The sequence below is a fragment of the Triturus cristatus genome, chromosome 7, assembly GCF_964204655.1.
Source record: "Triturus cristatus chromosome 7, aTriCri1.1, whole genome shotgun sequence".
NCBI classification, from domain to species: Eukaryota; Metazoa; Chordata; class Amphibia; order Caudata; family Salamandridae; genus Triturus; species Triturus cristatus.
In genome coordinates this window covers 1,170,523,930-1,170,537,909 of record NC_140590.1, presented here as the reverse complement: position 1 = coordinate 1,170,537,909, position 13,980 = coordinate 1,170,523,930, and the positions used below count along the sequence as shown (strand labels likewise).

Sequence of the window (13,980 nt, the reverse complement as noted above, 5' to 3'; positions counted from 1 at the left end):
GATGTTGTGGAGATTGCTGACTGCAGGACGGGTGTAGTTTCTTTGCAAGATCTTTGAGGGCTGCAGACAGCCCGGTAGGGCTGGGGACAAGTCAGTAGGCATCTTCAGTCTTCTTCTGTACTGCATCTTCTTCGTCCTTTTTCTTCTTAGGTCAGCAGGAACTAGTTTTAGGGCCTTGGGTTGCCACCTAAATACTAAATTTAGGGGCGTTTTAAGGGAGTGGTAGGTAGGGCCAATGGGTACCTTACCTGAGGTGTCTGCACCCTCAGTTATGCCACCCTCCTGTGGGAGAGGGCATAGTCCTAGCTCTAATTGGTGGAGTCCCCCCGATCTTCGAGATGGCGGGGACTGAAAGGTGTACTTCACCTTGTCTCCCTAACCTTAGGGGTGGAGTTGGCAGTTCTTCCTAGGTTTTCCCGCCCAAAGTGGGGGTGTAAATAGAGGACTGCCATCTGCTGCTAGCAGCAGAGGCTGGGGGTCGCATTACAAAGGCAGCAGGTCTTTGAAGCTTCTCTCTTGAGCACTGTCCCCATCCTGGGGGAGGAGGTGTGAGACCTCCACCCAGGATGTGCTTTGTTTCTGGTCCCAGCGAGTAGAGGCTCTCGACCTGAAGGTCCATAAACACGTCTGGTGGTGGCATGCTGCCTAAAACCAGTCTGTGGCCACCCCAAGGCAGGTAGGTTTTCAGGGGGCACCTCTAGTACAGGTTTCAATACATCCAACATAAGCATCAGTGTGGGTTTATTAATAGGAGTAGTTTGGTACCAAACACTCCTGGGTTCAGAGAAGCCATCATGGTGCTGTGGAACTCGAGTTGTCAGGTGCCGGAGGCGAAGTGAAGCACATTTTTCAGTGCCCACCATCTTGAAGATGGTGGGACTTATCTAATTAGGGCCTGGGTTATGCACTCCCCCCCCCCCCCCCCCACCACAGGAGGGTGGCATAATAGAGGGTGTAGACACCCATGGTAAGGAACCCATTGTCCCGATCTGTCACTCTCCTGTTAACTCCCCTTAATCTAGTATTTAGGTGACACCACAGACTCTGAAATCAGATTCCTTGTGACCTACAAAGCCGGACACCAAAGAGCCACAGCAGCAAGAAAGAGGAAGGACAAGCGACTGATTTCCCAGACGGCCTGTCTGCTACCTTTCGCCCGTGCTACAAAAGTCGACTCGTTCGACTGTGGAGAGGTGTGGCTCACTGGTTAGAGGCGGCAGACCCGTAAGCAGAGAATTGGCCAGGGACCAGGGTTCAATTCCCGACGCGGCAGGGTCGTGGACCAGGGTCAAAACGGACTCGATAATTCTCGCCTCGGTACCTACTCTAACCAGGAACACACTCGGCAACTCTGGGCATTAAGCTTGCCTCATCTCTACAACGGCCCCCCACAGACGCCGGGGATGCCTGGTTTCACCTTGGAGATACCCAGAAAGGGACCATCTCACAGGGAAAGCCAGGACGGGTTCCCCAGCGGTCTTTAGCGCCAGGATACTCCATGGAGTCACAGTGCGCTTTACAAGTTCTGCAGGCCCAGTAACCTCCAAAGCCCTGGGAGGACTGTCTGCCTTCTATAAAGATCAAGAAACTCCCATGGACAGTGGACCCGTCCAGGATAACTCTGCCCTAAGGAACCACGAACCGCCTCCAGACCCACCTCTGCACCCAACGTTCACGGCCAAGTCCAAGTGGCCCACCGGTCCTGTGAGGGTTCCCCAGCGATTGTGAGCCTGAGTCAATTCTGGACTGACCCATGCTGGACTCTACTTCGATGCCTGCAGCCTCAATCCGAACATCCCCTGACCCGACCTGCCTGGTAAGCACTTACTGATGCCAAAGGACACCCCTGCACCCAAAACCCCTGGCCCTTGAGGAGCTTGACCAACAGTATTTCCTGCGTCCCCTAGCATCAGAACTTACCTGTGCAACTGAGGGTTTTCTTTTACCAGCCTCCTGGCCCGAGCCTGCCGCCCTTCTCCAAAAACGATATCCCCCATTGGTATAATTGGGCGCCAAACGCTGTGTTGGCACTCTGCACCCAGCCTTCCCGTTCCACAGAGGGTGTAAGTTTGCTGCTGCCTTGTGCCCCCTCCCCTGTGCTTACCTTAACTCCAGAAGATCAACCCCTGACACCGCTTTACTCACACCTGTGAGCAGACAGGATTTGTAAGTTGTGTACTTGCCTTCAAAGCTGCATTATTGTTTTCCTCCCATAGCTTAAAATTGGTAAACGGAAAAATTGCACTGTCTATTTTTGAAAGTGAAAAGTATTGTTATTGAAAAATGCACTTATCTTTTAACATACATCTTGGTCTTAAAATAAATCTTGAAAGAAGCTTATTTTTATAAAATTGGTGTGGATCTTCTTTTTGAGTCATGTCATTTATTAATCACTGTGTGCATAACAAATGTCTTACACTCCTCTGTGTTAGGTCTAAGGCTGCTCGACCACACTATCACAAATAGAGTACTTTAAGTTTACATCGAGTCCTCTATACTTAGTGGTATATCACATAAAGACCCAGCTTCCTACAGCAGAATACACTGGTGCAGCAGGAAAATCAAGTGTTCAGTGGTATGAGGACACTGGCTGGGTTGTGGGAGGCCAAAGCAGATACATCCATTAACCAGTAACAGGACATTAGCTGAAATGAGCTATTGGGAGAAAACAAGCAAACCCAAATGCTCCAGTGAGGTAAGGAGCAACCAGAATATGGCTCTGGATAAGTCCCCTGGGGGTCTGCAGTGTGTCTCTTGGACAATGTATGCGTCTACAGTTTGCTTTACTAGGGAGCAGAGATGATAAAAATGTGGAGTATGCAAAACAGCCTTGGGATTAGAAAATCCATAGGAGAGCAAGAGCACTCATAATTCTGCAAATCACACTACAGAAGAACATGAACCAAGCTTTTCTGATTTCCAGGTTTCCATTACTTGAGTTTCATCACTTCTCAATCGCCACCTCATCCACTATTCCCACTCATGATTACCCTTCAGCACTGTCCTCTGTACCTTGCCCTACCTTCCATTTCTAACTGTATGCATCAGCTACATGCTTGTTCCGGTTTGGTTTCCTTTCACTCTCTTGCTTCTCTGTCATTCTCACTCCTATGCAATTCCTACCCCAATCTACACCTAGTCTTCAACCCTTGCTTCTCTCGTCTTGATATTATGCTCTGGTCTAACTTGCATACTTCTACCTCTCTTGCCTCCCCCTGCTTCTCTACCCCAAACTGGTTAAGTCACTATCAGCCTCCCTGACTGAATCCTGCACAACACCAATAACCCTTTCCTGAAATCACAGCTCTCACCTCCACCTAGCAATTGTGCAGATGTGGCCAGATCTAGCGCCTCTTCTGGATCATGTCCGTGAGGAAAAGAAAAAGGAGGCGATAGACATTTTGCAGGAAGGTGCCTGAGCATCTTCTGAGTTAATAAATACTGCTATGGACTTGTCTTTCATTGCTTTCAGAGAAATGGCAGGTGCCGCAGCTCTCTGTAGATACGGCGGGTTGAAGGCTACATCTTTCTGCCGTGAGAGTCAATCCAAAATCCTGGACATGCCCTTCGACGGGAAGAATCTATTTGGAAAGCACATAGATGATGATTTGCAGGGCATTAAAGGGGATACGGAGACGGCACATTCCCTAAGCACTCTTTAACAGCGACGTTACCAGCCCTTTCGTGGAGGAAGGGGGAGAGTTCAATTCCAGCAGAGACCTTCCTTCCAGTCATACCGATACCTGGCCTATTCTCAACAGGGCTATAGACCACAGTACGTCGGTCAGCAACAACAGCAGTTTGAAGCTTCCAACATGTTATAGACCCGGAAATTGGCTCGACGTCGGCCTTCAGCACAAGGAAGGTCTCAAGACATCTCCAGAAGTCAGTGATGATTTTCACCCACCAGCCACCTATCGTCCTCAGCCTCAGGGGATCCATCATCTGTCCGCATTTTTCTATCAATGGAACACCATCATGAAGGACAAATGGGTGTTGCACATTATTCATTGAGATCACACCCTGGACTATGTACAAAAGCCTTCTTGTTATCCATCTTCCAAGAGGGCACATCAACATCTTCGACATCGACATCTTCAACAGTTTCGACTCTTCTGTTGAAGGGGGGAATGAAGGAAGTTCCTTTATGGCAATGCGGAAAAGGTTTTTACTCTAATTTCTTTCTGATAAAAATGCTGAAAATGTAGACTAGAAATTGATCTCAGACAACTAAACAGATTTATCAAGAAACAGCCTTTCAGAATGCTCTCATTGATAGAGATTCTTTTGTTGATAAACAAAGGGACTTTATGACGTCTCTCGATCTCTTAGATGCATTTTTTCAAATTCCAATTCTCGTCAAACATTGTTGACTCCTGAGGTTCGAGGTGGGTGGGTGCCATTAGCAATTCAAGGTCCTCTCTTTCGGCTTTCGTTCAGCCCCCAGGGTATTCGCAAAGTGCATGGCACCAGTAGCGGCTTTACCAAGAAGGCAAGGACACCAGGTCTTTCCCTACCTGGATGATTTGCTAGTAAAAGGATCCACGTTCCACTCTGCAAAAGAATCCACTTTGGCTTGTCGGCGGCTCTTCAAATCTCTGGGGCTGCAACTCAACGTAGAAAAGTCATTTCTCATCCCAAGTCAGCCGAGGATATTTCTTGGAGCAGTCTTGGACGCCAAGGTAGCACAAGAATATCCCACACCGCAACAAAGGCGTAAGATAATACAGATCGCAGCTCAACTTTGAACAAAAAAAAAACGCTTCAGTAAGAATGTACAAATTTATGCTGGGAATGCTATACTCATGCATCCCATTGATTCCAAATTGTGGCTTCAATATGTGGCCTCTTCAGGAACAGCTTGATGTCCAGTGGATTCAGGCTCACGGCTCTTTCGACAATGTCATTCTCATCACATAGGCAATGAAGAAGGCTCTGTCATGGTGGGGGGGGAAGAGATCAATATTTCTCCAGGCCCATCATTCGAAACGACACACCCCAGCTACATTATGACAACGGATGCTTTTCTGGATGGTTGGGGAGTGCATCTCCAAGACTTGGAGATTCATGGAAAATGGTCTGTCCAGGAAGCGCAGATGCATATAAATCTCCTAGAGTTGAGGGCAGTGTTTCTACAGCTACAAGCATTCCTCCCCAGAATTCGAGGCTCTCCCGTTCCGGTAAGATTAGACAACACCACAAGTAAGTTCTGCCTAGCCAAGCTGTCAGTCCGGGCACAGGAGATCTGAATGAGGTTAATAAAGCACAAAATAACTCTGGAAGTAGAGCATGTCCCGGGCATAGACAACGAATGGGCAGATTCTCTCAACAGGACAGGCAACCAGTGCCACAAATGGAAACTGAATCAGGTGCAGCAGGAACAAGTATTCAAGGTATGGGGCACTCTAAACTTAGATCTTTTTGCAACTCTGACCAACACAAAGTGCGTATAGTTTGCCAGCAGATTTCCTCAGAAAGAATCTTGGGGGAACGCTCTCCACATGCTGTGGACAGAAATGTTCGCTTATGCGTTTCCACTGATTCCTCTCATCCCAAGAGTAATATAAAATGAACAAAGAGCCATGCCATTTCATTCTGGTAGCCCGAGCATGACAGAGACCATTCTTGTATTCGGAGCTCCTAATACTGTCAATCTCTCCACGCATTCGCCTTCGGCCGTTGAACAATCTATCCATGAACAACGGTTGGATAATGCACCAGCAAATAAGGTGTGAGTTTATCGGCATACAACTTCACGACTACGAGTTCGGAGCTTCAGATATTCCAGCACAATGTAAATCAATTCTACAGCATTCAAGAGCTTTTTCAACAAATAAGGCTTCTGCAACAAAATGGAAGAGATTCTGCCATTGGTGCAATAAGAAGGGCCCACATCCTTTCCATGTTCCAACAGAAGAGCTGTAATCACATCTCCTTTTGTCCGGATTAACTCACTCATCCATCAAGGTCCCCCTGGCAGCGATTTCCAGGATTCGCAGGAAGTCGAGGGAACTTTCTCTTTGGACTACAAGGATAGTAAAAGAGTTCAGGAGAGGCCTTTTCATGGCTTTTCCACCTATAAAACGCCCTGCAGTGGCTTGGCAGTTAAATACGGTTTTAGCTCGACTCATGAAGCAACCCTTTAAGGCCGATTCATAAAGCAGAAATGAAATCTCTCTCATGGAAAACAGTGCTCTTGTTGGCCCTCACATCGGCCAGGAGAGTCCTTGAAATTCAGGCTTTCACAGTCCCAGAACCATTACTACAGTTTAGGGAGGACAAGGTGGTGTTAAGAACAAACCCAAGCATTATACCTAAAGTTCCAACTTCATTTCACCTAAATTAACCTATAATCTTGGCAACATACTTCAAAAACCCTTAGTCTCTTGCTGAAAGGGCTCTACCCACTCTGGACATAAAACGCTGCTTAAAATTCTACGTTCATAGAACTAAGAATTTCAGAAAGACGGAACAGCTTCTGATCTCTTTTGTGCCCCCAAGAATAGGATATGCTCTCTCAAGGAGCAGTAATGCTCAATGGATATCATCAGCTATCTCTTTTTGCCACGAAAAAACTGGAAGACGCTTTCCACAAATGTTGCAGCACACTCCACAAAAAAGATGGCAACTATTACAGCCGTTTGCTGGCGTATCGCTTCCTGATACATGCAGAGCAGCAACATGGTCAAATATGCATACATTCACCAAGCACTACTGGTTGGACTCTACATGGTAGGAGGATGCGGCCATAGGACAGGCGGTTCTCAGTCATCTGTTTCTGTAAGGTACGGATTCCATCTTATATTTTTTCTCTATACCTACGATACTAGTTCAGAGAGATAGTGATGATATATATATGGATATATTTTCAAAATTGATTCTATATTGTAAAATGTTTTACATAACCTGTTTTTCCTTAAAAATATGTGTCTCGTTAAGTGTCTTTGCCTAATCGCTTTAATTTGAACATTGGTACTGCTAGCTATTCTGATTCAAGCATGTGAATCTATAAAAGTATTGAAATCTTTCATAGATTCAAATGTGGGCCGCCCACCTCTCTGTTTAGGCTTGCCGCATTATGCCTCATACGACTATTCTCTTAGTCACACTCGTGCTTGAAATCTGAGGTATGGGGGCTCAGCTGGGGAGATGGGGTCCGAGGCTTGTCTCGGATTAGTGGACATATGGTTCTATTGAAATGATGTGGATTGGTTTACAAATTTACCATCTTTCTTAGTACTTTCTAATGTACTTCTAGTACTACTTAAGTATTGTGAGACTCCCACCATGACAGTGGGGAGGATTCAAGCATGTGAATCTATGAAAGATTTCAATACTTGAGAACCACAGTGTACAGGCAATTAACTTGTTTTTTCCAGCACCCATAGCCCACATGAGGCCTCTTAGCACATACACCAGGACGTCTGCATACCATTGTGCCCGTTCTAATAGCCTAAGCTCACTATGCCTTCTCTAAAGCCCTGCATCACTACCTTCCCATTTTGTAATCGTAGTCCTGCTGCCCTCTTCATGGCCTTCGTACCTGTTTAGTGGCGCCTAACTTCTTCTGCAGATGGTCTATCTGCTCCTCTGCTACCTTGATCTTGCGCAGTGCATCCTCATCGGCCATCTTTTTGCTCTCTCGCTTCTCCTTCTCCTCCAAGTCACGTATTCTCGATCGCAGGTCTTCTACCTGTGGAAAGGCGGAAGAAAGAAAGGCCTTCAATTCGTAGGCTTGCAACATTGATGATGAGAAGCTGTTCATTTTTACATTATTTGCCTGTTTTGTTTTAATGTGGACATAGTCTATTTTTGTTAATGTAAATGACCTCGTCAATGATACTGGTTAGAGTCCTGTAACTTTTGGATCAGGACACAAAAATCCAGGTAACAGGGAAACCTCCAAATGGGCTGTGCATGTCATGGCGAAATATAAACACACAGGGGATGTATAGGGTATAGTCAAGGGAAAAGTAAAAAGTTGCAGCATATGTAACCAAAAGTTGCAGATCACAATGTGCTGCTACACTGTACACAGCAAAATAAACACTGTATACAGAGAACATTCAGAGAGGCACGAAGAATGCAGCGGAAACAAATGCAGCAATTTAATTTAGAAGGCGGATCTTCGTTATCACTATGCTCGGATTACTATATTCTGTTATAGACCTGGGTTAACTTCCAGCTACATTTGCACTAGAGTTTGTGCAACCTGTGGATCTAATAGCGTGTTTAATTTCTCTACTTTCTCTTAATGTCAGACAACTTCCCTTATAAAGGTCATCTCTGTATGTCAAAGAGGGCATTCAGCATTTGCTACATGTTCCTCACTCTAATCGCTTAGGAGTAAGACAAGTTGGAGGGGGGTTGCTCTTTACATTGGGCCAGGGCAGGATGTGATGTCACAGCTCTGACAGGACACGACTCATCTTTGTCTGAGGTTATCTGATCGAGAACAACATGAGTGGACAGAGGAAACGTGTTCTGACAGGGCTGAGGTGCAGCAACTAAAGGAACTGTCATCTCTCAAAGGAGTGACGGGGTCTGACCTTACGGCGAGACAAACCCCAGAGTCAAAGCGCAACCGTGTATTTTCACTAGCCCACGGAGTATCTGTATTGACTTGTGCATTGTGTGGTATTTTAACTTTTATCTGTATTTTGACAACGCATATGAAAATACATTGATAAGAACACAATCTACAGCTATTATTGCCACAGACTGTATACAACCTATACTAAACACTAAGACACTGCTGACAAAATGTGGGGCGCTGGCCATCTCTAGGGTATCTAGGCTGGAGTTACAGCACATGCTAAGGACGTTTTATCAGAGAGACTGATGGGTATGTGTGTGTGGGACAATGGCTAAACAACTGACCGACTGTAAGACTGTTCTGGAGTCAGAATCCATGCAGCGGTGTTTGGGGGAAACTTAGGAACTGATCTCCAGCAGACCTCTCTACAAAGTTCATTATGTAGAGCTTCCTTTGGAAGGGCATACTGTTGCAATGGGATCTTGGCCTACCTTAAAGAGGGCTGCTGGCCTCCTGATGTAATGTGAGAGCAGATATGGCTAACCTAGTATAGGACTGATGCAAAATAGCTAAATCTGTACGAATATCTAAATAATTGACAGTTTCTCAATTTTTCTAATCTCTTTCGTTTTGTCAAGATAGTACCTTGGCTCCTTTTTCACACCTAGGGTTTAGAGATTACTGCATACAACAGAGAGTACTGGGAAGAACAATGAAAACAAAATCATTTGATTTACACACGTCTAAAACGTATTTCTGAAGAAAGGAAAGTTGAGTTTTATTTTTAAAGGGGCCGCCAGGGGTATATTAAAAAACTGTATGGCCTCTTCAAAGAATACATTAGATGGCTCAAGAGAACCTAGGACCCTTTCTTATGGCAAGCAGTGACTCCATGCACAGAACCTCTTCCACTTGAATGCACAAAAAGCTCTAGTGGAAAGAGGATTCACTTCCTTAAGGATGTTTGTGCACTTATTTTGTAAGCTCAGGTGGTCATACTGTAAGTAGCCAGGCAGTCAAGTTTAGTCATGCATGCACTGAAGCCCCCTACATGGTTGGATGGATAAATATCTCCCTATGCATTCTGTACGATATTTAGCATCCAACTGTTGTTTGCTTTTGTGCCACTACGGGAGATGGCTGAAAATATTTAAGTGTCACTGCCTCCTGGAACTTAATCTCAACGGACTTTACAATCAAAACAATGCTCATAAACTTCCAAAAACTCACAGCACAAGTCATTTTTTACGTTTTTCCAGATTAGCCTGGAAAAATTCATCATGTGTAGCTCTTTAATCTCTAAATGGATTGTACACCTCATAATGGTGTTACAGTCAAGACGGCAGATTAGACAAACTTTCCGCGTATCCTTTAATTACTTTTTCTCACCAAACAAGGGCATTTCTGAAAAGGAACCAGACTCGTACCAAAGAAGTCGTACGAGTGAAATACCTCAAACATCCCAGGACAAAAGAGCTCTTACCTTTAAAAATACTTGAAAGCCAAGAATACATTCTAGGACATAGGGTGAAACTAAAAAAAAATCCGTAAGAAAAGAGTTTCCAGTGAAAAGTCGCAATTGCGAAGGCTGCTCTGATTGGGGTTTCTAGCTAAATGAGCGGAACTAAATAAACTGCTGACTACCTCTGCATGGTATGGTGGGCGGGGCAGCTTTATCATTCTTTAAAGTGGCAACAGCAGTTTTCAATCTGCAAACACTTCAGTGCATCTGGATCATTTCCGATTTTAATTTTTACCTTTGAAAAGCTAGTTTGGGGTGGTATTTTCAGTAAAATGTACTTTGCCAACACAGATTTGATTTGGCTTGCATAAGAAAAGACTTAATGTTGTTTGCAATAGTCATGTGCCCTCTGTTTAAATTCATTGCAAGTATGCTCACCACACAAATTCTGGTTATCCAGCGCATTAGAGATAGTGAGAATAAAGAACATCCCTTGAAAGAGAATATTTTCCTTTTTGTGTTTTCTGTGTAATGGCAAAAGAAATAATAATCCTAGAGTTAGTTTTAATTTAAGTTCAGCAATTAGAATGTCTCCACAATGTGAGAGTTTTGTGTTCAATAGCTGGATAGCAGTAGAGTGAAGTGTGAGAAAGTGCCATCTTTCTTGCATGGTATGCCCCCACTTTTTGCTGAATTGATGAATGTACTTTGACTGAGTGTGCCCTGGACTCCTGCCAATCAGGTGCCCAGGGCCTATGTTTCTTCCCTAAAACACAAAACCGAAATTGGCAAGCCCTGGCCACATGTCAGCCCCTGGTAAATGGTACCCTAGGTACCCAGGGCCTTGTGACCAGGGAAGGCCTCTAAGGGGTGCAGCACTCATTGTGCCACCCTTAGAGGCCCTGTACCCTAACACACACACACACTGCCCGTGAAGGCTGGGTGTCTGGGTATAAGACAAAACAATGAGTCGACGTGCCATCACTGCCATGGCATACATCAGCCACCCCTCTAGCTGGGTGCCTTATGCCAATGGTGTGTGCACAGGAGCAGGAGCCCTGTGACCCTACAGTATCCAGGTCCATTCCTGGGCACTGTAAGTGCAGTGCTGCCATTTAAGAGCACATGGTGCTGAGAGCTCGTCAAACACGAACTCCACAGCACCATAATGGCAACACTGAAGACTGAGAAGTTTGGTATCAAACTTCTCAGCACATTAAACCCGCACTGATGCCAGTGTGTGATTTAATGTACCAATACAGTTTGAAATAGTGAGAGTACAGCCTGGCCCACACTAGCTTGTTGTTTAGTTTGCACATCGACACAATAGTGTTTTATGAAAGTGTGCGGTGTAGACCATGTAGCTGCTCTGCAGATATCATCTAAGGAAATGTTCCCTAAAAATGCCATTGAAGCCCCTATCTTTCGTGTAGAGTGGGCTTTAGGAGGAACAGATAATGTACGTTTTGCTTTGTGGTAACAAATCTGTATGCATTTGACAATCCGCCTAGCTATCTCAGATTTTGATATGGGGTTGCCCTTGTGTGGTGGTGAGAAAGACTAATAGTTGTTTGGTCTTAAGAAAAGGTTGTGTTCTCTCTATGTAGTAGCTAGGGTACGCTTTAGCACGGAGGGGGGGGGGGGCAAACTGATTCTTTCCCATGCACTAGTGGAGTAAGGCAGGGGTGCATCCTTGCTCCTTTTTTGTTCTCATTATACATTAACGATCTGGAGGCAAGTCTCATCTCCCAGGCTGTAGATTGCCCCAAAGTAGGGAAGCGTCAAATACCGGTACTTTTGTACGCGGATGACACGGTCCTGCTTGCACGGACCCCGAGAAGCCTCCAATCACTAATCAATGGATTTGTTGAATTTATGAAAAATTTAGATTTGTCCGTAAATCTGAGCAAATCCTTTACGCTGATTGCAGGCAAAAAACAACATTAAGAAATCTGTGTTTAAAATTGGGACACACACAATGGGCACTGTAAGTACCTTTCCCTATTTAGGCCTTCTGTTTGATGGTAAAATTCAGTTTGATGCATTGATCGAGGAACATTGTATTAAACTGGTTTCCTCATGTGGTGCAATCATAAATTTTGCCCAAAGGTTGGGACGTTGGTCACCAGAACAAATAATGAGCTTATATAGCTCAATAAGTACCGCCAAGGCATTATATGGAGCCGAGGTGTGGGGCTTTAGGGATGCTAAACATCTACAGCAAGAGGAAGATAAATTTTTCCTTAGAATCCTAAAGATCCCATAGTCAATACCAGCAGAAATTGCACATTCAGAACTCGGGATCGCATATATTACAGATCAGGTGAAAATTAGACCGGTTATGGCTTGGCTCAGTATCTAGGCCAACCCTGAGGCGGAACTTAGTAGAGAAATTCTCACTGACTGTATACAAAGGGATAAAGGGATGCAAATCCCCTGGCTGAAATATGTCAAAACAACTTTAGAGGCTATAGATCAGCATATCCTCTTTAGCACTCCGGCTCTAATCTCCAGGAACAGCAAACCACAAATTAAAAAATTGCTGCTGGAAAAACTGGAAATGGCCAGAGAAACCAAAGCATTAACATTAAAACGGTCAGTAGTAGCGCATTGTTTAGTCAAAGATGTAGAGGGTATGGAACCCTATCTATTTTTGATGTATAATCAGCAGGATAGGTTTTTAATGTGTCGTTTTAGGCTCAATTTGTTACATAACATTTTATCTTATCCATCTGGTTTTACTGTAACTATTGAGCAGAAGGGTGCCTGCGGCTGCGACAATAAGTCTCCGCAGGACACCCTTCATTTTGTATTATTGTGTCCATTTTACCGTTCTCCTATGCGCATGTTTTTGGTTGACATTTTAAAAGAAGGAAAATTTGCCACGCTAAATCAGCTCTGTTGTTCCTTCAAAGGGCAAGTGCCATGCACACTTTATGCTCAGTAATAAGTTTTTTAAAAGTAGCAGTAAGATTAAGGAACACGAGATTAAGTAATTATGTATGTAACATTGCACCTTACATGAATTGTATCAGTTTGGTTGATGGTTGTTTTTTATGCTAATTTAATGTAAGATTATGTGTGTTGAATGTTTTTTATAAATATGGATTTTTTATGATGATTTTTAACCATCGAAATAAAGAATAACTGACTCTATGTAGTACAGCAGTGCTCTTTTGACATCTAAGGTGTGAAGAGCTCTTTCTGCGACTGTTTGTGGCTGCGAGAAGAATACAGGCAGCTCCACAGATTGATTGACGTGGAAGTGAGAAATGACTTTAGGGAGGAATTTAGGATTAGTTCTGAGTACATCCTTATTATGATGCATTTGCAGAAAGGGTTCCTGAATAGTTAGTGCTTGTAGTTCGCTAACTCTTCGTAGAGAAGTAATAGCTACTAGGAAAGCAGTTTTCCATGTTAAGAATTGTAGCTCACATTTATGTAGAGGTTCAAAAGGCGGCCCCATTAGCCTTTTTAGAACGATGTTTAGATTCCACACGGGTGAAGGTGGTACTCTGGGGGTAATTATTCTTTTGAGTCCTACCATAAAAGCTTTTATGGCAGGTACTCTGAAGAGTGATAGATGTTGTCTATTTTGTATATATGCTGCCATGGCAGCAAGATGCAGTCTGATAGACGTGTAGGCTAAGTTGCATGTTTGGAGGTGTAGTAAGTAGCCTATGATGTGTTGGATAGACACATCTAGGGGATCAGTGTTGTTGTTATGGCAGCATATTACAAATCTTTTCCACTTGGCTGCATAGCATGCTCTAGCGGTAGGCCGTCTAGCTTCTTTGATGACATTCATACAGTCAGGAGAAAGGTTGAGGTAACCGAATTCTAGGACTTCAGGAGCCAGATCGCTAGGTTGAGCTGTGCTGGGTCTGGATGTTGTATCTCTCCATGGTTCTGGGTTAGGAGGTGTGGAGAGAGGTGTAATTTTTGGTGCAGAACTACGGAGAGTTCCAGCAATGTGGTGTAC

The 13,980-nt window shown here is 44.4% G+C and overlaps 1 protein-coding gene across 3 annotated transcripts in view; it reads right to left on the bottom strand.

Moving 5' to 3' along the window:
* The window catches only part of RNF40 (ring finger protein 40), a 160,538-nt gene that overhangs the window by 33,619 nt on the left and 112,939 nt on the right, over nucleotides 1-13,980 (bottom strand). For all 3 annotated transcript variants that reach the window (XM_085618455.1, XM_085618457.1, XM_085618456.1), the window contains exon 15: nucleotides 7,544-7,693. In XM_085618455.1, coding sequence (XP_085474581.1) covers nucleotides 7,544-7,693 — 150 coding nt within the window. The remainder of the gene's footprint in view (nucleotides 1-7,543; nucleotides 7,694-13,980) is intronic.